Below are 24,204 nucleotides of genomic sequence, written 5' to 3'. Positions count from 1 at the left end.
CGAAGTAAAATTACACGCGAATACAATCAATGTTTAATGTTTATTGATAATGAAGATCGCTACATTATGTTATTATAGAGCCCGCTCATCAGAAGATTTCAAACGCGTAGGCTATATCATCTCGAAGTTGTATAATAGAATATGGATAAATCTTATCAAATAAACCTAATCTCATTCTAGTTTTGATCGCTCATATCTCATATCAGATCACTGATTCAGTTCAATTCAGTTTATTATTGAAAATTTCATCCAATCAATAAATACACCACAAGATTGCGATACAATGAAAAGAAGGTATCGAGACTGAGTCTTTATTATGGTATAAGGGGCTTGAAATGTGGAATGGATCACGAAGTCAACAATGCCATTTATATGACATTGTGATAGGATATAATGCTGCAAGTCGATCACTATTGTGCGGAAATGTCCTTGCTGCAGAGATGGGGTAGCCTTCTGCTGCATGAATTCAAAGATATGCTTCCTCGTATCGAAGTTTCAAGGCTACAGCAGTGCGAATAATTTTTTTTTTCAAATCAATTTATTGCTAAAAATTTTATCAGTTCAATGCACTGATGCAGTATGCACAATGCACAATGAAAAGTAATTGGCGGGAAATGATAAGGACCGTATAATTTCGGTACACGGAAACATGGGTTCTCACAACTCGACACCAATCATAAAAAATTGATATTCGTTTCGGATGTGAGTACTAGAATCTCTATGACCAGCCCTGTTGGTAAGTTGTAACCCTGATATCCTACAAAATCCCTCATGATTACCACAGATTATCAGTGAAAGTAACTAAGACGGAGGTTTGAAGACACGAAATGCTGTTGTACACACGTTCCCTGCATAATCAGGCTGCAGTTTCACTTTGCACGGCGGAAGTCCATTATCCACACTCACACTGGCGATGTTATTAGTCACTATGCATCTGTTCTCTTCTACATAAGTGGCAATGAAAGAGATGTGATGCGGTAGCACGTTATGATGTTATGACAATCCATGGAGAGTGAGCCATATGGTAGAATTATGTAACTTGTTAGTTTACATGACTAATGAGCATGTATCTCTATCTCCCGAATAACCCACACTACCACATGAAATCCGTGTTATCGGGAATATAATTTGGATTGACACACTCCATTGAATATAATTCTCTGATCACAGGCATGTTTAGTCGAGTCATGACTTGGGATGAATACCGACTGTGATGTTAACGCGGGTTAACCCTAACTGCTCGTATTCTGTTTTATTTATTTATTATTTCTCAGGTAGGCCTAATTAACATTGTTATGAGTTCAAGATGCAACAAGACTGCTATACGATTAGAAGATAGGAATGAGCTGAAACTTCGACGCACATCAAGCCTACAACTAAACGAAAAAAACACGTTTATACGAAGCACGGGTAGGCCTACTGGATTTGAAACAACCGTTAATATAGCGTATGGCACAGCATATGAATCCAGAGACCACTTACTTATTCTTATTGGGCCATTGTCCTGTAGCTCTGTGGCTCTTACAGGCAGGCACATGAGTTGTTGTGATGCAGTAGTGTTGCTGCAGTATACCCTCATTTTGCGTCATCCACTCTCAATTATAACCAATTAGCCTACCTATATAAAATCTGGGTTGAAGATTTTGGATAGATGTCGTGCGTCGATTCTATTTCTTTCCAGTAAGTACATGCAAAGTACCACAGTATCGGTAATATGGGTGCACGGGACACAAACGCGTGTTGTGCGTCATAAGTAGTCATAAGTATGCATGAACTAACGAACTATTATTAAAAGTTTGCTGTGAACACGCACTTATAAGTTACGTAACGTTACTACTTACGATGTTAATTGAAACTAATATATTTCCTGTATACGCCGGTGTCTCAGTGCTCACGACGATGTGACTGAAGCGATGTATCCTACCATTATCTAATAGGAACTTGTTGATTAAATTTCCAATTACTTCGAGGTGAGCGTTCCGCCCACAAAAAGGCCCTTATTCGCAACGTACATTGTAGGATTGCTCAGAGAATCTTGTGCCAGGAACGATTTGGCACTGCTTTTAAAGTGGCCGCGCACAGAAAAATGCGTGTCACGCACTAGAAAGCCGAAGTGATGACTTTTTTTTATTCGTTACGCACTGTTATCCAAGGGACCGCGCAGTGAGTTGGTGAGTAGGCTTTGCGCGGACACGTGAAAAATTAGACGGAACCTTGGGCCCAAGTGATTTTTGATTTGGTATGTGAATCATTGGGCGAAATGATTAATTCCATAATTTTAAGATATCTTGTCCTGGAAGTGGAAAGACGGGATTCCGAGTCGATGAATAACTATAAGAAAAATCTCGCTACACCTTTTTATATATCCCGCGTTCGTAATAGTCGACATGCACACGGACTTGACTCAATTACAAAATAAAAATGGGCTGTCGGTTCGAGTCCGGGCGAGGTCGACTCCAGAATTCCTACCTAAGTGTTGGGGGTTTATCGGGCTCGTCCTCGCCATCTCATTCGCGGTAGGGGTGTCTTAAAAAGCGTAGAACATAAGACGCAAGCGACAAAATGAGGTGATGAATGATAGGAAGGTGTGAAGGCTATGATAGAGAAGGAATTTCCAAAAGGTAGGACATTTAGGTGTCCTCGGAGGACATTTTCGATCTCCTTAAAAATGAAGACAAATCTTCTTAAAGGAGGACTAATGATGTATATACATTATATCATTGAGGAGGACGTATGGTAACCCCACGCAACAACAGATTTCACACCCCTGTTCTAAAAGCACCAATAGCCACAAGCGATCATTCTCTCATAATTGCGAAAAAGGCTAGACTCATTTCTGTAACTATGTTTAGTTTTTTATTATTAGCCTACTATTATTTTGTAGGAGGGGGGTGGCATAATAATCCAAAACGAAAGAAACGTTCTCTTGAAAGGACATCGCGCGATGCACAACTAAATTTGTTGAAGTTGAAGAAATCCGGCTTTATAATGATTAGCAAAATTAAATAGCGCATTATTTAATACCACATCTCGTACCCCTATTTTGATGCTTCGTACCCAAAGCGGTCCCGGTCCCTGGATCCCTGGTTAAGGTTAAGACCCGCTGTACCAGAGCACGGCACGTCACATAAATTTAGTGGTTATTTATGTATATAAAGAAAGTTCTGTCTAAGTCGCGATAAGGCATATCTGATGATAATTGAAATCCTTATCTGATCCTGTCGACCAAAAAGTACTGAAAGTTTGTTGAGTCATGAAAGCTATGCCCATATATGGTCACTCTGCCAACGAAACCTGCACATGGAAACGGCTTAAATATTCCAGTCCGAAAATCATGTCCAGAACACCCCTACTATATAATAATCTGGCCTGGTCGTCACGCCTCGTTTCGTTTCTGTATTTTGATTGGGTAAAATCGGGGAATCACCTGTTACAGAAAATTCGAATGGTGAATGTCGGCGAACGAAAATTGTAAAGTGTAGTTGTCTGCGTATAGTTTTTGATTTAGCAGTCTTAGTTGTGTGAAGACTTTCTGACTTACAGGCTAGTGCAGATTAGAAAAAACCATGGCGCCTAGCTCAAGAAATGCACTCGACGCAAGACGGACACGGAGGTATAATACCGTAGATCGTAACAAGACAACCGGCTGCATTTCTATGATCTTATTTCGTTTACCAAATTTTCCTCATCTTAAAATATAGGGTTGCGACACCATAATAGCCCGGTACCATCCAAAAAATGACTTAGTGCAAACCAGCGTAAATTCGAAACTATTTATGCTGTTTTGTGTTTTCGAGCACATTCAATAATAATGCAATCTAACCTCGACCTCGGTGTGTAGACCGTATGTTATTATTTTAATACCTATCTTAATAATGGGTGTCCGTGGCTGTGTTTTATTTCTTATTATGTAACAGAACTAGCGGCATTCCATGTCCGCAAGGAACAAAAGTGAAGAAAGTCAAGACAAGTCTTTCAGCAGTCGTAAGATCCACACTGCAAGGTATTTTGAGTTCTAGCTAAGCTTAGGATACGGTAACGTGCTATAACTAAGATACTGATAGTTGGAATTTTCCATGTACTGAATTCCATGAATAGTAACAACTTGTGTATGATCGATTATCGAAAGCCATAGGAATCTTAAGAAAAGTCCTTTTCCTATGGCCACTTTACACACGACTAACAATACATCACTTTGATCACACACTCTTCCACTCACTCCTGACTTATGGTGTCATTGTGGGGTTCAGCCAAAGCCAAATTCTTGAATGGGATTAAAAGCCTGGAGAATAAAGCAATCAAATTGGCATGTCTCGTCAATTGCAGAGATAGTGTAAATCCTTTATATGGTCGCTTGAACATCTTAAAAGTTGAAGATATCCACATAGGCCTATATGAAATAGGTAAGCTCATGCACGTCGACTACTATGAGAGCCTACCAGATATCTTCCTAGAGACTTATTTCACATTTTCACTCATCTCACCAGTCACCATTCACACAATACCCGAGGCTCTTCTATGAATCTATTCTTATCCCGACAACATCCTAAAATTATCAGTTTCCAAGGTCGTCGTATATGGAACTCCATTCCGCTCCATATTAAAGATAAACCTCTCAATATCTTTAGACAAATGTTTCAGGCATCTTGTAGGAAAGTAGGAAAAGTCTTTATGAATTTGTTAATCAGTACCTCCTTGCCTAGTTTGTGTTCCTGCAACCAAGGCCAAAGTGTTATTTGAATATTCTTTATGTTGCCTACTGTGAATGTTCCCACTTGGTTTTCACCTGTTTTGATACATTGCGATCATGTTATATTTTGTTTAACGTTTCATATTATGACCAGGCTCCTTTCAGGCTGTAGCTGACTTGATGATCCCCCAATCCCTTTGCTACAGGCTGGATCTGAATTGAATTATATATACTTTGCTTTGTATTCGTGTATCTGTGTATTTTCAATGTTCATCGAACCTAATAAAATATATATATATATATATATATCTCAATGATAGCTGTATAGATTCCGAGATCACATTGATGTCGTTGAAATTGTAGTCATTTATTGCGTCACTGAGTCAGTACTCTTTTTTTTAAATTTCAGGTCGTGACTACAAGAAAGCAATCACAAAATCGGTTCGTTTCAAGGGAATTGCTGAAAATCCTTTTCGGGTAATGTTGATTAGTTACTTTGTGTGGAATGACTGTAATTTTAAAGAGGGCTGATTATTCAATACTTTTTGCCAGAATTTAGATGTGGACAGTGTACCGATGCCAATACTAGTCTTGGGCAACTTGATGATTCTACTCTAATTTGACTAAATCTAATCTAATTTGTGAAATGTTTCTATGCTCTAATTTTAAATGTAATGTAATTTCTGGTTTTCTATAAATCTTACAGGAGAACTGTGTCATGTGAAAGGAGCCTAGCTCGGTGTACAGACATTATCCATCCTCATGCGTATGGGAACAAACTCTGTTTTGATAGGAACTGAACTTTATTTTTTTTTGTATTTATTTGAATTTGAAATTCAATTTGCTAGTTTTTGTGAATTCAGTGATTCTAATTCTAATCTAATTTGAAAAAGCTTAACATTTTCTAGTTGTCCATCTGTGGCCAATACCGCCTTGGCGCTTTCGGGGATTTAGTTTCACTGACGATGATCCATCTATTTTCAGTCACGCGCGCAGCCCGTCGCTGATTTCACCAAGGAAGCTAATAACTCTCACATCGATAGCGGTGAGTATTGCTGATTTGTACGGAGAAATGCAATGAAAACGGCTGCCAAGATCCGAAATACCATCAAAGTGGAGCCAAGATCGGTGGATGCTTATGAGAAGGAATTCTGTATTGATATGAAATGAACTTACTAATCCAGTTTGGAAATACTGTACCTGTAATTCTATCTGGATATTCTCTAGGTTTCCAACTCTGCGTTATGGATCTACCATTCATCTCAAGATGTCACCACTGTGTAGCTTTGTGGTTAATGTTTTGTATGCTGTGATACAACCAATCGAACATATTTACAGCCTTCTACAGATGAAAATAGTGTCAAAACAGGAATTCTCGTTGATAAATTGTGTCTTACGGGCAAGGGACGTTTAAGCTCCGTACTCGTACTCTCACTACTCGAGTCATATCATTAGAATTAATACTCGATGATTCAGATTTGAGTATTCAAATCAACGTGCACACTGCACAGCCCTACTTCAGAATACAGCATCTCTATTTGCGCCGACAAAATTTTGTCAATTTTTGCCGTATCTCGTTTTAAACTGCTCGGGCACTAGCTGCGCTGACCAGATTTGCTCAAAATCTCGGTATTTCTGCAGATTTCGTATTTGAAGCTGATCCGAACGCGCTGGCGAGTATCCTCGATGAAGGAATCACTCGCGAGCAGTTGATCAAGACACGGATTGCCGAGGAATCTACGAAGGTAGGAATTTTGTTTGTGACCGTACTTTCATGAATTTGATGCTGAATGTAAAGACTTATTAAATATGAGAAATACGGTAGTTAGCCTATAATATGTTTATAATACTAAATAGATCATTTGACTGTTAGGTTGACTCTTCCAGCTTTCAAGATGACTTTTACTTCGTTGTTTTCTTGAGTGTCAGTTCTAGAGCCAGCCCGATATCAGAATTTTGAAGCGACACCCATATAACAGATATTTTGTCGATCTTAAAATGTGACATATTCCAAGTAGAACTTTTAATTAGCGAAAGCGATTTAAAAGATACGTTATAAAACTGCAACAGGCTTGAAATAAGCATTTATTATTATACGATAGTTAAGGAAACTCAACTTTTCACCAATATTCAGCAATAAGTAAACTATAGTCATCATAGATCAGTACTGCCAAGCTGAAAATAGAGAATATCTCCCACTGCTAAACGACCCATCTACCTAATTTGAGACCACATACTTGGATAGTTTCAGATCTTGATTTCCGATTCTAGTTAATTTAGTTTTGATATGTCTCGTTTGACCCGTTGAATTGGTTCAGGAAAAAACCCCAGACGAACTGCTTCTGGCGAATGGACGGCCCTCCCTGTGTGCCCAAAGGGTGCCCGTTCAGAGAGCGTCGAGCATTTTACCCGGAGGGAGACAGTCTTTCTTGTCAAACCGGGTCAGCGCCGGACCGGCCCGCGTTGAAAGACCGTCCATGTCAGGTTAGTCAACTGCTGTCAAACAGACTTGGACTAATCTGAATAACGAGAGAGAAATGCCGTTAATCTAATTCTAATCTCTTTTTTGAAATGTTTCCATGCTCTTTTCAGTTCTAACCTACTTTCTGGTTTTTCTGAAAATGCTGCAGGAGAATTGCATAGTGCGAAACGAGCCAAGATTGGTGTACAGACATTTGCAATACTCATGATTATGAGTATGAATTCTGGTTTGATACAGACTGAACTTGATATTTCTTTATTATTTGAAAGTTCTTGAAAATTCAGTAATTTCAATTATAATGTTATTTGGAAAAAACCGGTGGGGCTATTATTCGAATTCTAATCTACAAGTGAATAGCATGTATGTTCAATAGGGTTGTCCATAATTTGGAAAATCTTACGAATCCTCCGTTGTAATGTCTTATTCTATGGATTATTGATAAAAAACGACACTGAGCCTGAAAGAAGCTCACAGGAAGGCCGTTAAGATTTCGTGCAAAGCGTTTGAAAGTAGCTGCCGAAGAATGGGCGTGCCACCGACCATAGAACTGCGAGAAGACTAGCAATCACGAAACCACGGCTCTTGATTGGCTAATCTGCTATGCTTCAATGACCACAACAGCAGCAGCTTGCTGTGTAGGTGATCAAGGAGTCTGCTACCGGCGGCGATTCTGAAAGCGCATTGTTTGTAGGTTGACAGATAATGATTTAGGATTGATTCAGGGTATGTTGAGGTACGAAATACATGATGAACAAACAACAGCTGCTTCACAAAAACGTCTAAAGCATGATCACTTTATTGTGATGGAAACCGCTGTAGCCTATATGCCGTGTTTTCAACGAGGGAAAGCATAGGCGCTTATGCAAATAGCGACGGATTCCTTGTTTCACAAAAGCTATATCATTATTGCATACAAAGATGAAGCTTAACAATGACACTATAATTTGAGTGATCTTATTGGGCTCAGGTTGTAGTACATAATTGAAGTTTTGAATGCTCTAGGGATCGGCTGAATCAAACGGTTAGGCTTGGCACTCATCAGATGTTTACAGCAAATTGAATTCACTTGTAAGTGTTTTCATAGTCCCTAATGATGCCGCAGAAATGAGGTTTAAATGCAAGCACAGACTATGCTTCATATGATGTACAAACTATGCTGGATGCTATGCACTATGCAGCATTGCTTGTGCCTACCTTTACACCCCTTTTCTGCGCGATTATTAAGGACTCTGAAATATCATGTTCTGCACAGTATGTGCTTACTTTTACACCTCTTTTCTGCGTCATCATCAATGACTTTGACAACACTTGCAAGTGAATACATTTTGATGCAAGCATCTGACAAGTGCCAAGCATAACCCGCTGATTCACCGGATGCTTAGAGCTTTCGAAACTTCAACAATGTACTACAACCTGAGCCCAATAAGATCACACAAATTATAGTGTCATTGTTAAGCTTCATATTTGTATTTAATAATGATATATTCTTTCTGAAACTAAGAATCCGTCGCTACTTGCATGCTTTCTCTCGTTGAAAACAAGGCATATAGGCTACGGCGGTTCCCTTGACAATGAAGCTGTCATGCTTTAGACGTTTTTGTGAAGCAGCTGTTGTCTGTTCATCATGTATTTCGTACCTCAACATACCCTGAATCAATCCTAAATCATTATCTGTCAACCTACATACAATGCGCTTTCAGAATCGTCGCCGGTACTTTCAGAATCGTCGCCGGTAGCAGACTCCTTGATCACCTACGCAGCAACCTGCTGCTGTCGTGGTCATTGAAGCATAGCCGATTAGCCAATCAAGGGCCGTGGTTTCGTGATTGCTAGTCTTTTCGCCGTTCTATGATCGGTGGCACGCCCATTCTTCGGCAGCTACTTTCAAACGCTTTGCACGAAATCTTAACGGCCTTCCTCTGGGCTTCTTTCAGGCTCAGTGTCGCTTTTTATCAATAATCTATAGAATAAGACATTACAACGGAAGATTTGTAAGATTTTCCAAATTTTGGACAACCCTAATGTTCAATGTTCATATTGATATAAACCCGAATATTTTCGGCTGACACTCGTCAGGGGTAACCATCAGCAGCTAGGAGAGAATTGGAAAGAACATTGTATATAAACAATCCTATCACCGAATATGACATCACAGGCATGAAATTTCGAATAACCGGGGCAAAGAGAGAGCTTTTGCTCAATATACTATTTTTAAATGGTTCGCAAACTTCTTGTGTTTGCACAGACTTGGTTGGCGTATTTTATATAAAATCCTACCCCAAGGCTATTAGCAAATTACCAATTTTTATCAGTTCAATACACCACAAAAATTGCGATACAAAGGAAAGATAGGAAGGTGTCGAAAGGACTTGGAGTAGTCTTTGAAATCAGACACCCAATGCCTGCCAATGCCAGAATTCATGGCCTTTGCATGTTCTATTCTACTCTGATTTGGAAAACCTGATGTTTGGATCATTTGTGACATTTCTGTAGGGTCAGATCATGTCAGGTGGTCCAGAAAAATTTCAACTTATGCCCCCACCATCTCAGATTATCATGGAAATTGGTATGCTTAGAAAACTTTTCTTTCTGAATTCAGAAAAACAAATTTTATGAAAATCGGTCAAGTAAAACTGAAGATGTGGCCGTTCAAAAATTGCTGTTTTTGTGATCGCTCAAGCAGAAAAAATGTCAGAAATTTACACATGTAATTGAAATCTGCTATATTTTGGTCAAATTAGGGTTGTTGTCAGCAATTATCTGTTCTGAGTTATACTGACTACCTTGTGTATAGTACAATAGGTACTGTATATAGAATAAAAGTAAAATTAGTTGTTTTACAGAGTTTGTGTAGTGTTAAGAAAGGTGAGATTTTCAATTGAAACATGTTATTTGCAGGTTAGTTTCATGGCACTCTTATGATATGTAATGATTCTATAGCGAGGAATGTTATAGTTGATTCTGAAAGTCCTTATCAGGAGCTTTCCAATGACACCTTACACTTGATGACACCACCTCTTGGTCAAAAGAAATTTGCAATTAAAAATGACGTCATGCATGAGCGATTTTCGAAGACATGCGCAGAATCAAAGGGTTAAAGGTCAGACTATGCAACCCCAGGAGTCACAGTAAGGGGCAAAGTATCTAGTAGGATGTAAATGAACAATTGTGAAAGTGTCATCCTCAACAACCCTAATTTGATCGAATTATGGCAAATCTAAGTTACATGTTTATATTTCTGACAATTTTTCCGCCTGAGCGATCACAAAAATGGCAATTTTTGGACGGTCATACCTTCGGATTTAGTTGACCTTTTTTGTTGAAATTTGGATTTCTGAAATCAGAAAACAAAGCTCTGTAAGCATGCCAATTTTCATGATGTTTCGAGATAGTTGGGATATGGCCTGGACCAAGTGATATGATTTACCCCTGTATCGACAGGACAGCACAGCTTCTTCAAAGGCTCTTCATCGAATCCTTTTGCTCGGAACTCCTTGTACTCTATCATCGCTCAAAAGTATTCGCAGTCTCACCAATTGGACCCTGCTCAGTCGGCTCGGCGGACAACAATAGCAGCAACAGGTACTCGGCATAGCTTTTGAAGCATGATTTTATTGAATTAAAATGAATTCAAAAATGTCAATGGACTCAATGTCGGCTTCTACTGGTTGGAATTGAGCCAAATTTGGTGTGCAGCGTTTTTTCGGCAACCAAATAATTTACACAGTGAATCCGTGGAATCTGGAAAAAAAGTTGTTTTAAAACAACCCTAATACAGACGCTGGAAAAAGCTTTGCTTTATTAATTTGATCTTGTAGCAAGACTTTTCTTTTCCAGGCTGTATGCGACCATCGCACGCTTCACCTTCGAAGAATAAACGTGAAACGTTGGAGGTGGGTCTGTGTGTTGTAATAATTCGATGGAAGTTGCGGTATTTATTCTCAATGTCCTGCCCTCGGCATGGTAAACCACGCATGGTATACTTTTGCATGGAATCCTGAAAGCATTTATTAATTGATAAGTTAGCTTGCATCAAGTTCCGAAGGTCGTCTCCAAAAGATTTTCTTGTTTGATGACTGGTCAGAGAACACATATTCAGAGCTGGTAGTAAACCAGAAATTAGATGGACATTAAAATGAAAGCATAGAAACATTTCACGAATCCGATTAGAATTAGAATACCGGCATTTCTGCTCTCTACCGAAAGATCCACCGTTTATATATAAATTCCCATTCCTGCAATGGCATTAAGAAACGGAAAATGCACGGTTCCATTTTCAGCCTGGTCGCGTCTTATCCACGAAAAAGAAGTTGCAACCAACGCCACACGGTCGCATTGCTGCTACACCGAATCCTATGCTGGGATCTCCTGCATTGAGAGTAAGAAAGGATATGAGCAGGACTCCGGCGCAATGTAAGTTAATTGGTAACAACCTCACGATCATTTCTATAGAGAGATTTCAATATACAATGGAATAGTATAATCATATTGAAATAAACCCTGATATTTTCTGCTGACACTCGTCAGGGGTAATCATCAGCAACTGCAGAGAATTGGAAAGAACATTGTATATCAACAATCGTGTCACCAAATATGACGTCACCGTATTGAAAATTAAAATAATTCAGGCCAACAAATGGCTCAATGTGCTATTTTCAGGTTATACAGTATACACGAACTCCTTCTGTTGACTCGAACTTGATTGCCGTATTTCGATAAAATTTAATTCCATGGCACTCTAATGAAACAGTGAAATACGCCATAATTTTTCACACAAATGGAATTATTTCTGTATTTAATATTGGCCAATGATGGCAGAGTTCGTAGCCGTGGCCTATGCTGATTCCAGCTTCAAGGGTTGAATCAAGGACAACCTTTTCTTCAAGTGTGATGCGCTTGTTCTAATACAACTTAGCCGCAATATCAGTAGCGTATTCATATCCTACATTTTGTTTTTCAGCAAAACTAGCCTCATCTCCAGAATTCAAGGTAAGCTTTTCGGGTCTAATTAACACTGTAAAGAAGATATTTTTTATTCTGATTCATCGCTGTGGTTTTACATGTTCCGTAATTCGGATTGTTACAACACTACATCATAAACTTTGCCATGTTGGTTCTAATAAATGTGTTTTTGAAATTGATGCGTTTAGTGTCAAGTTATGTACGATGGAACAGGCCATTTACCTTAATATTTATTTTCAGAGCAAAGTCGCAACCGTGCTGGACTTTCAGGACAACGAAAACCAGTCTCCCAACATCAAACGGCCGCAAAATTCGCAAAAGCAGCTCTCCAAACCCAAGAAATCCGTCTCGAAATTGCGACCTCCCAGCCAAGTGAAGACTGCCGTTGTCAACTCGAACAAAAGTCGTCTGCCGCCGAGAAATTCAGACCGCTATTCGTTTATAAGGAAAGCTCCTTTGAAAAAGCAAACTCAAAAGGAAGCCGCAGTTAATTATGTGGAGCCCGAGTTGAAAAACGACGAACAAATAGTGCAGCCAAAGACTTTGAACGACGTAAAATCAGATAAACGTTGTGAAACTGCCACCGGTCAAGATGCAAATAATGTAAAGGCGAAATTTGACGGAAATTTGCCGAGGTCGCAAACCTTTGCAAGAAAGACAGCGATTGACGCGGATGCCGTTTTGGAACTGATGCACCAGAAATTGAGACGTATCAAACGCAGAAGTGTTCAGGACGAACTTCTTTCCGTGGTGAGAGATGTGGAAAGAATCGCGCTTGGTACGGTGAAGGAAGTGAACGAGTCCGGCGACAAGGTGAGATTGATACTGTTGATGTCTGTGTGATTTGAGTGCTGAAGGGAGTATTAATTGTCAGGATTTGAGTCTATTAGTGACAGTTCATTGTTTTGAGTACTGAAATTAAACGCTCCTTGCCTCAAAGAGTTAATTTATCGACTAAAACGATAAATTCGATACTATTTTCTAGGGATGGTGTGAACGTGAGGTTCACGTTCGTGTTCTGTGTGTGAACCTCGGAAAATTTGAGGTTCGCGTTCACAACAGAACCTTGGTAGGTTCTGCACTGTGAACCTTTTTCATATATTGCAATTTTCACTTCATTATGACATCTTTGGTTCAAATTTATTGACTTTCAACTGCGGGCCACTCTATGCGTGGAGCTGGCAGCATAAACATTTAACACTAAACGAGCATGCCCTTCACAATCTCAAAAATTTACTTGTATTGTTACAAAAGTTTGCTCGAAATATCCAGCTTTCCGTCTGCGCATATTTAGTGTCTCTGTGCTGTGAGCTTGACCCGCAATCACATGACATCAGGAGCGAAGTACACTGTATTTTGTCAGCAAATGATCCTTATTCAACCAATCAATGAGATTGATATCGTCTTCTGATGTAAAAATCTAGCAGGCGTACGGGGTCAATCTTGACTACATATGTATACTGTATCATAAAAACCAAATCCGTGCGACTGGGGTGTTGGCTACTGCTGTATAACTTGTTAATCGGTAGCAAGTATAGAAACCCATTTTACACTCTGCTCAATATCCATGTGGAAATACTCAGACGCCGAATACATTGTCCGATCAGGTCGAAATTGTTGGCAAAGCGACGCAAGATACTGATTTTATGGGATTATTATATCATTTGATTGCCCTGGTTGATACATTTGGCGACGTTTCAAACGTCAATATGTACTTAAGTACTGAGCTATTATGTGGCCCCGAGTCGTCGCTCGGTATCGTGTACAGTAGATTAATATAGGCAATCACCTAATTGAAATATGGGGTTTAAATTAGCAACATGACGTCACGTGACGTAATGAGGTTCACGTTCGTGTTCACACAGAACCTTTCAAAAAGGTTCACGTTCACACGAACCTGAACCTTTCAGAGGTTGACACCATCCCTACTATTTTCTGCTGTGGAAGCCTTGAAACTTGTTTCATCAAACAAACGTATAGAAGACAATTTTGGTACAGACTCGAATAGAGCAGACTCGAATCAAGTCATGTAGAATGTGTCGATTCATTCGCAATGACTCGAGTATAAGTCGAGTCAATAAACCAGGCTTGTCACCAAGTCACAAGGTTCCGAGTCACAAGTCAATCTCACTTTTATGGTTTTGACTCGAGTCAAGTCGAGTCATTTTCAATTCACCATCAGTTTTTTGACTCTGGTCCTTATGCTCACTGTTCAGCTTTCCGTTCAACCCACTTTTTTCAACTCTGCTGGAATGATATAGAATGGCTCGCATTCATAATATCGTAATTTTCCTCAGTCTTCACAGTTTCTGGCCCTATTTTCCAAGTATCAGGACTGATAGACGAAATGCTAATCATGTGGTGACTTTACTTTTCTTCGAAGATACAATGAAATGTCTGTCTTGGCCGTCCTAGTCTCAAGCCATATGACTTGGTTCGAGTCATGCACAACGAGTACAAGTCGAGTCAATACAAAAATTGACTCGAGTCAAGTCAAGTCGCTAAAAAATTGTGACTCGAGTCATTACAACCCTCATTTGAAAGGTAATTGTCTCAAGCAAGTGAGTAGTAAAAGCCCCTTTCTCTTTCAGGAAGACATCCCGGCTTTGAATGAAGATTCTCAAAGGCCTTGTAATAAGCAGGCAACACCTTCGGTTTCGAAAGACGTTGATAAGTCATGGCGGGAGGTAAGTTCTAATAATTATATCTAATTTACTGTTGCAGTTTTCCAAATTAGATTAGAATTGAATTACTGGACTCGCAAAAACTTGGAAATTGAATAAAATTCAGAATTAGAAAAAAATAGAATAAAAATCAAGTTCACTTCATATCAAATCAGAAATTAGTCTCATAAGCGCGAGAATAGCAAATGTCTGTACATCATGCTTGGCTGGCTTCGCACTATACAGTTCTCCTGTAGCATTTTCTGCAAAACTAAGAAATTAAATTCGAATCAGAATGAGAGCACAAAAACATTTTGCAAATTAGATTAGAATTAGATAACTTGTTTTAATTAGTTAAACTAGACAAGAATTATCTAGTTGTCTATTTACTGGTCGCTGGCTCGTATTGAAGTGCAAAGCTCTGGCGCCTGTCGTACAATCGTAGGGTTACCAACTTACCATACATCATCCCGTTTCAAGAAATGTCCTCCCTTCCCCCAAATGTCCTCCTTTTTAGCATAAAACGAAATTATGCGAAATGTGGGCTAAATTGACAAGCGACGGGTATTTTGGGAGTCTAGTCCGGAAAATGACCTTTTTTAGTCAACCCAATGAAATTTGCTGTAAAAATATAAAAATCACTTATTTTACCATCCGCTATAGTAAGTTTTGCAGCCTGTGGAAAGTATCCTACTTTCCGGTTCTCAAAATATGATAACCCCATATAATAGGCCTGTGATTTATTCAGGCATAATGTTGTTTTACGACCATGCAAAGTTATTCTGACTGTAATTTGTTACTTTGTTGTGTTTTCAGATACTTCAAAACGAACCGTCACCTAAATGGAAAGATGTTTTGGAAAAAGAATCTTCGACGCACAAGAACAACACTGAAAAAAGTATCACAGATTCTGACAGGGTATGTTCACTGTTCAGTAATACAAAAATTCAGAGTATGTTACCGGAAAACTGTAATCTGGGACTGCCAGACTTGGAATATTGATCTATTTTTATAGCTTACATGTCTCCAGATTTGGCCTTCCTAGTTTTTTTATGTACAGACGGGGCAATGGCTGTTTACCTGTACAAATAAAACCTCAGAAATTTCGGAAATGCACCTTAAAAACTAGGCGCTATATCTTTTGTTCATCGGCCGAATATATCATGGTTATCGGTGCTATTGGTACCGTGTGGGCTCAAAAATCCGATATCGGTATTGATATTCTTCTCATTCATTAATATACTTGTTGTAGAATGATACAGAAAAAATACAGCCGAAGAACGATGGTCTCTGCGGTACAGAATCTCGGATTCAGGACAAAAGCAAGCAAGTTCCGAGTCAGCAGCGCACGCAATCATCACGCGGTATGCATCTTTGTTTAATTATTATTACATCGCAAATCATGCTCCAACTATAGCCGCTCGCTCTATGGCAAGAACTCTGCTAAGCAAATGTAAATTGTGGCTTATTTAGCATTTCTGCGGGGAAAAATTTTGTGAAATTTGGTTATCTCAGTACTATAGTAAGTATAGTGCGATTAGTGGCGTGCAATAGGTGGTCAAAATAGTCAATCTTGGTAAGGTAATCGAACAGAATATTTAGAGGTAGTGCTTTCTACTATCTCGCTCGAGTCATATTTTCAAATGCGTAAAATGACTCGACTCGAGTCAGTTTTTGTATTGACTCATTGTGCACGACTCAAACCAAGTCATATGACTCAAGACTAGGATGGCCAAGACAGACATTTCGTTGAAAATCACTCGACTCGAGTCAACACTATAAAAGTGAGATCGACTTGTGACTTGGTTACTTACAACCAGGCAGAAAATAAATATTTCAAGTTTTCTGGGCCTAGTACTGCTTTAAAAGTGAAAACTTTTGAGTAGAAGCAGAATTACCTTGTATAATATCATAAATCGTATTTGGTGATGTACGATATTCTTTTGAATTCTCTACTAGTTGCTGACGACTACCCCTGACGAGTGTCAGCCGAAAATATTCGGGTTCAATTCAATATGAATATATTATTTATTGTAATTTATTTTGCTCTGTCTTTAGAAGACGTATCCTCTGCAAAAGACGCGGTGCTGAGCATCACGAAAGAACGAATTCGGAACATTTTCGGATCAAGTTCCGACTGGCCTAAGGCGCGACCATCGGTGTCATTTAATCGAATTTCTGGTCGTTTCGAATCAACGGGGCCGCTTCTCAAACAACAAAACGATGGCTTTTCCGAAGATAACCGAAAATTCAGTCAAATACCGCAGAGTTATCGTAAAAACTTAGCGATTTCCCAAGAAAATGGCAGTGAGCTATCAGGTTCTAGCAGACAACAACATTGTTACATCTCGTCTTTGAGCAAACCTGGTATCAATTCTGCCGAATGGATCGTTAAAACGCCAAAATTGAAAGCAGATAAGGAAGAACACGCTCTGTCTGTCGTGACGCGTGAAAAAAGTCCTCGTTTTGCCGATTCAAAGCTTGACAAAATGTGCTGGGTGGAAAAAACACCAGGTCCTAGCAAGTTAAACGGATTTCACGATGTAGCTGAAGATGGTGTTCTTGATTTACGGAAACCGGGTAAAAAATTTGATGATCAGATTGACAAATTGAAAGAGGCGAAAGATTGTTGCGATAGCTCTGTACAGATAACGGCCGATTCGCGAGCGTCTGAAGAGAAAGAAGATGAAGATTTAACGCCAAATGTTATCGTCGCTAATAAGCCAAAAATGTGTGACAATATATCTTGGGATGGAACAGTGAGACATAAAATCTCGAGCGGACGTATTTTAAAGTCTTCGTATGATAAAAAATCTGATGCGATCGAAAATGAAGTGCCGGTTATCAAGGTTTTCAGCCCAAAAATGGGAAGTGAAGAAAGAATCGAACATTCACCTGGACCAGGTCGGTGTGCACCTCCATATACTACTAGCGCTGAACCACTTTTGATGCCTTTGTCACGAGGGCCTGGGTCAGTTCAAGATGCCAAAACCCCAGGTAGATCTGAGAAAGGTTCAAAGGTCGACGTGATTTGCGATTTGGGTTCTGCCGTTGGCGCCGATGATTTCAACGTGTCTTTGCTTGACTCGCTGCATGTTGTTTCAATGGAAACGAAAAGAAATCAGTCGAAAAGTGAGATTTCATCGTCCCTCGACGGGAAGATTGGCGATAATCCCTTGAAATCGGACCAATCTGAACATGCGGAAGATGGAACCAATGCAAAATGCTCGGAACAGGATTTGGAGAATCTAAAAATCTGTCGTAATAGTGTTGAATTATCAAACGAGTCTCCTTTCCCTCAAAATTCAAACAGCTCCGACTCCCGTGTTGAATCGGAATCGGTAAATCTGAAAAATTCTCATCACCCAGTTGACGGCAATCAGGAATCGTATAACGAATTTTGTTTCTCTCAAAATTCTGCGGGCTCAGAATCGTTTCGCTCAAAATCGAATTTTGAAAATCCGAAAAATATTCATCACGTTGTCGACAGCAATCTGGAATTGCCGAACGAGTCTCGTTTGTATCAAAATTCAACTTGCGTGGAGACGCCAATTCATAAGTCAGAAGAGGTTGAATTCAAGCTCTCTGGAGATCTTGAATTTCAATCGAATTCAAAAAATGGAGCTATCGATCATTCCGAGAAGTCACATCGAGATTTGGAAGCGTCCGATAATGATTTCCAATCTCAAATCAAACTCCATTTTCCTGATGTTAACGCGGTAAAGGCCAGACCTTGTGAAGACATTGTCAAAAGCTCGACAATCATCGACAGAGAAAATCCACCGATGTCAGCAACACTGCTGAAACCGTCGCTGAGAAAATTAGGGTCGACTCCACGCGTCCAGAATCGTGTTGATGACAGAAGCAATCGCACGGGTGCGTAATTATTATTTCTACTCCTGCATGTATCGCATGTGTTATTGAGTAGCAATAATTTGTGAATTGGTCTTGAACTTGTCACAAGGGCGATTCTGAATTAAGTATCATTCACTATTACATTGTAACTGCATAAAAGATGGGAAAGATCAAATATGTACCTTTTGTGTGACCACAAATAATATAATCCCTCCTTTACATCTCATTACTAGGGCAATTTTTTTTTGACCTAAAAACGGAAGATTTTGACCTAAAAAATCTAAATTTTGACCTTTTTTGACCTAAAAAAAATGAAATTTGACCAAATTTTGACCTCACGTATGCAAATTAGGTGTTTTCGCATATAATGTTAAAATTGTACTACTTATCTTCATTTCTGGTTGGAACTGTCTGTCCTTACAAAGTAGATTGGCCTGAAAAAACGTTTTTGGCTCAAAAACTGACAGATTTCTACATGAAAAACTAGTATTTTAACCAAATCTGGCCCTATGAAGAATTCCACTAGTTACATTACGTATTCTGGTGGAAATAATTAAAATTTGTTGTAGTACAACGAAAGATCCTTTCCTACATTCTCTGGTAGAAAGTGTCTGTCCTTACTACGTAGCTTGCCAAGAACGGAGAAAGACCGTTCAACAGCAGCATTTTGTTGGCTGACAACACTCAAGTTGTGGGCACACTGCTGGTGACAAACCGTGTTGCTTCATTCTGACAATGTTGTCTATATCACAATTTTTCAGCTTGCGCTTCTTGATATAAGAACCATGCAATTTTCAAGCAGTCTTGCTTCAGCTAGGATATTGCGGTACGTTGAACATAAAATCATGTCACTATTTGTTTCATTTGACCATTTATGATTCACAATGAGCAGACGATGGTCCGTTTACAACGGTAGGCCTATAAAGTAGGCTACAAGCTGTAAAATATCAAATGATAAGTTCACCGACAGCGCAAAATCTACGATACAAACGAAATGCAGAGGTCAAAAAATGTTTGACTTTGTAAACAATTTTGACAAATTTTGACCTAACGCTACAATTTTGACCTGATTTTGACTTTTTTTGACATGTCAAAAAAAAATTGCCCTACTCATTACAGATAATTTGGTAACTTTCGACTGGCCCATCTCATTGCACTTTGTGACAATCAGGGTTGTAATGACTCGAGTCACGATTTTTTGGTGACTCCACTCGAGACATTTTGTGGATTGACTGGACTTTTACTCGAGTCATAGTGTGTGACTCGAACTAAGTCATAAGACTCGAGACTAGGACGGCCAAGACAGACATTTCATTGTAACTTTGAAGAATAGTAAAGTCAACACATGATTGGTATTTCATCTATCAGTCCTGATACTTGGAAAATAAGGCCAGAAACTGTTAGGACTGAGAAAAATACGATATTATGAATGCGAGCCATTCTATCACTTGAGCAGAGTTGAAAAAACGGGTTGAACGTAATTGTACTCAAAACTGAACAGTGAACACAATGACTTGGACTCGGACTCGAGTCACAAAACTATGACTTGAACACAACCCTCTACTCATTGACTTGGGCTAGGACTTGACTCGGTGGTGCATTGGAAATGACTCGACTTGACTCGAGTTCAAACTATAAAAGTGAGATTGACTTGTGACTCGGTTACAGCCCTGGTGACGATGTTCTGTGTCGATCGCGACTTCATAGATATGTCATATCCAGCAACTTGCATAGCTTTGTGCTGCATGTTTTGTATGCTACGATACGACCAATTGAGATTTGCAGCACTCCACAGTGGAAAATAGTATCCAAACTATAATTCTCGTTCAGAAATTAAATTAAATCGCATAATCTTTTCTCTCCAATCAAATTTCCAGTTCAGATCCGCGTTTGCTTCATTTTTCAACTTGGAAATCTTGATTGAAGTTTATCTCTGATTCCATTTAACAGGGGTGATAGCGCCGAAAGCAGTGATGCCCCCTCCTCTCCAAACGCCAGCCGCATTTCGGCAACTGCGAAGGAGGCTTCAAGAAAGGTACGCTGCACAATGCGCATTACTCAGATATAACTTTTTTGTTGAATTTTACAGGATAGTTGATAAAAATGTTTGTTTGCCTTAAAAAAATGCTACGTATAAAATTTGGCACCCTTCCGACCCGTAGTTATTTGTGTACAATCTTGGACATGAAATAATAGAATTTACGGTAGGCAGTTATATGATTAATAAAATTGAAGAATTTCCCACCTAAATACTATTTTTTTCAAATCCAAAATTTTGTATGATAATATCTCCGCTTCTACCGGTTGGAATTGAACCAAATTTGGTATGCAAAATTTCTGTATTTTAGACAACTCAACAATTTCGTGGGGCTTTTTTTTATTAATTTAATAATTTTGTACCTCCAATAGCTTCGCTTTTATAGTTCGCACATTGGGGTTAATGTAATTTTGAGAATAAAAACATTTGGATTATTTTTTAAAGAATAATAATTTTTTATCAATTGTACTGGCTACCCTATAAAATTGTTACGATGTCTAAATACTGTGAGTAACGAATTTGGGTCAATTTCGACCTGTGGAAGTGAAGTTATCGGAGTAGAAAATTTTGAAAAAAATAGTATTTACTGTGGAGAATTCTATTTTCTTCGCTTGTATAGGTTGGAATTGAGCCAAATACATACAGTGTTTTAACTATAAGTAACGATGCTGGTAGAAGTAGAAGAAGAATATTATGAATACGAGGTATCCGTTTCATCCGAGCAGATATGTTAAATTTGAATTGAACGTGTCATGAACTCGAGACTGAACACTCACAAACAGTATAACCTGGACTCGGACTTGACTCGGTGGTGAATTGAAAATGATTCGACTTGACTCGAGTCAAAAGTATCAAAGTAAGATTGACTTGCGACTCGGAACCTTGCGACTTAGTTACAGCCCTGGCGAGCAGGCTCCACACCTCAGTTCCAAAGCGAGGACTGACATATTGTTTTTCTTGTTTGTTGGCAGTCCGACACCGAAATCCTTCCGTAGTCGACGTTGCGACTTGAAATCTCCGAGCCGCGGGGGCGTTAGAAAAACACCGCAGAAAAAAGTGGGCTTTTTGCTGACGTCGCCCTCGATGAAGAGCATGTGCTCCAAGAGATTCGCGGAAGCTCTCTTGGACGAAGAGGTTGCGCTTTTGACTTGTCGGAAATTCAGGTGCGTCGCGAGCAGACTTGGACTAGATAAGTTGTTACACTAATTGACGTGAAATGCCGGTATTCCAATTCGAATCTAATTTGTGAAATGTTTCTGTGCTCAAATTTTAGTTTTAATCTAATATATGGTTTTCCTGAAAATGCTACACGAGAACTGTGAAATGAGCCCAGCTTGCTGTGCAGACATTTTCCGAATGAACTATGAATAAATATGAAGTCCACCATACGTCCTCCTTTAGGAGGTTTTATCCTTTTTTTGTCAATTTGTCCTCATTTTTAGCCTAAAATGCCCTAAAAGACCGCAAAAGATCTTAAATTTTGATAGACGACGGGTCACGCGGGAGTCAAATCAGAAAAATATCAACACAACAAGATTTCCTGTAAATATTAAAAAAATACTAGTTGCTATCAGTTTCGGTAACTTTTATGATTTTTATAAAAGTGTCCTCATTTCCCGGTTTCATTATATGGTGACCCAATGTGAAGTGAACTCAATCTCAGTCGGAGGTGAACTCAATTTTCCAGTTCATACGAAATCATTAATTCTAATTATTATCAAATCTTGAAAATAAAATGTGTAGGTAGAATTCTAATTCTTATCTAATTTGAAAGAAAAGCTATAGCTGTAATTCTAATCTAATCCGATCTCCGTATGATGCTTTCTATGACAAATCCCGTTTCACTCCTTTTTAGGTCCCCCAGCACACCGAGCAAAAGCAGGATCCCGAGAGCCTCCCAAAATCCGATCGGAAGGATGCTGATGAAAGGAGACGACTCGGTGAGCTTACGGACGCCGTTTAGACTCGCCTGATTCTATATTTCGTGCCTGTTCGATGATAGCGTTTGCAATGGACAACTAGAAAATTTCGAGCTTTTCCAAATTATTATTATTAGAATAATAGCTACCCAGTTCATTCCAAATTAGATTAGAATTGGAATTATAGGTAAACAGTTTATTCCAAATTAGATTAGAATTAGAATTATAGCTACAGTCTTTTTACAAATTATACTCAAAGTACAATTTGCAAAAACTTTGAAATTTAATTAAATTCCGGATTATAAAAAATGCAACAAAAATCAAGTTCAGTTCATCAAATTAAATTTGATTCCCATAAGCACGAGAACGGCAAATGTCTGTACACTAAGCTTGTCTCTTGTCGCATTATACAGTTCCCTAGCATTTTCATGAAAACCAGAATTTAGATTAGAATTGAAATGACAGCACAAATTTTGAATAAAATTCGATTACCCACCATTTACTATAATCAGGCTAATTAGACAGCTATAATTATCTAGTTGTCTCAGTCTGTTAGCGGTTTCTATTTGTTCAAAACATATTTAGCTTTTTGTAGCATCAGCGCTACATTCGATCAATTAACTATGTCACCCTGTTTCTGCAGCATTTCATCCCCGTATCACCGATGGCGACCACGAAGCAACTGCAAAGCACCGCTTTTGGATCCGCCTTCTCTGCATTCAAACAATAGAACCTTGTCTGCGTTCAATGGCCTCCGATCACTTTCGCAGCCAATTAACTGTCTCTGACTTGTAAACTAACTGGGCCTCTGAGATGGTCAAGATCAGAAAGATCTGTTTTTTTTGTGATGGTTAGGGTCTCGAATCGACTTTTTTAAGGATATTTTCCATTTCTCTATTGACAAATGTCACAGATTCCTGGAGGTGCAGACTTCAATATACGATTGAATAATATACTCATGTTGAACTAAGCCCGGATATTTTTGACTGACACTCGTCAGGGGCAATCGTCAGCAACTAGTAAAGAATCGAAAATAACATTTTATATCAACAATAGTATCACCAAATATTCTGTCAGAGACATGATTGCTGTTGTTATACAATGTTTTTTTCAATTCTCTACTAGTTACTGACGATAACCCTTAATTAGTGTCAGTCGAAGATATATAATGGTATATTCCAATATGAATATAATATTCAATTGTGTAAATGTCACAGAATTGTTTTTCTTTTGCTATTTTTCATATTCTTTCTTTAACCCTCCGACTGTCCTGTGTTGACTTCAAATTCACGTCTTACCAACGTCTCAACGCGCGGATCTGATGTGTCGGTTCTTCAGCGAGTTTGCCTGACGACTTCACCCCGCCGGACGTTAATTTCGTTTAAAGTTATGCGACCGCATCATCATGGGACATCAGTGACACTCTCTTGGTCTGCCGTAAATATATGACTTTTCATTGAAAGCTTTACATCGTGGTTCTGCCTGTGTTATATAGAGTCCGACAGCAGACTTGTACAAAATAATGGGCTTTAGAAATGAGCACTGAGCAGCCATAGGGCTAGAATTACCGACTTTTAAAAATTTACCTGAATTCG

The 24,204-nt window shown here is 39.0% G+C and overlaps 1 protein-coding gene across 1 annotated transcript; it reads left to right on the top strand.

The window, feature by feature from the left end:
• Window positions 1–3,428: 3,428 nt before the first annotated feature.
• On the top strand, window positions 3,429–24,077 carry LOC145438567 (uncharacterized). Its single transcript, XM_080315904.1, has 19 exons — window positions 3,429–3,613; window positions 3,918–4,003; window positions 5,100–5,167; window positions 5,675–5,735; window positions 6,332–6,435; window positions 7,009–7,174; window positions 10,614–10,754; window positions 11,010–11,065; window positions 11,453–11,585; window positions 12,133–12,161; window positions 12,375–12,947; window positions 14,726–14,821; window positions 15,614–15,715; window positions 16,050–16,161; window positions 16,856–18,673; window positions 20,603–20,687; window positions 21,662–21,853; window positions 22,546–22,630; window positions 23,253–24,077. Exons 1-19 carry the CDS (start codon window positions 3,567–3,569, stop codon window positions 23,337–23,339), a joined length of 4,041 nt encoding a protein of 1,346 aa, XP_080172030.1. The 5' UTR covers window positions 3,429–3,566; the 3' UTR covers window positions 23,340–24,077.
• The last annotated feature ends 127 nt before the right edge of the window (window positions 24,078–24,204 follow it).

This window comes from Botryllus schlosseri, chromosome 5, assembly GCF_051294905.1.
Source record: "Botryllus schlosseri isolate E-star chromosome 5, Bs_hap1, whole genome shotgun sequence".
Taxonomy (NCBI): domain Eukaryota; kingdom Metazoa; phylum Chordata; class Ascidiacea; order Stolidobranchia; family Styelidae; genus Botryllus; species Botryllus schlosseri.
This window is presented reverse-complemented; position numbering and strand designations above follow the sequence as displayed.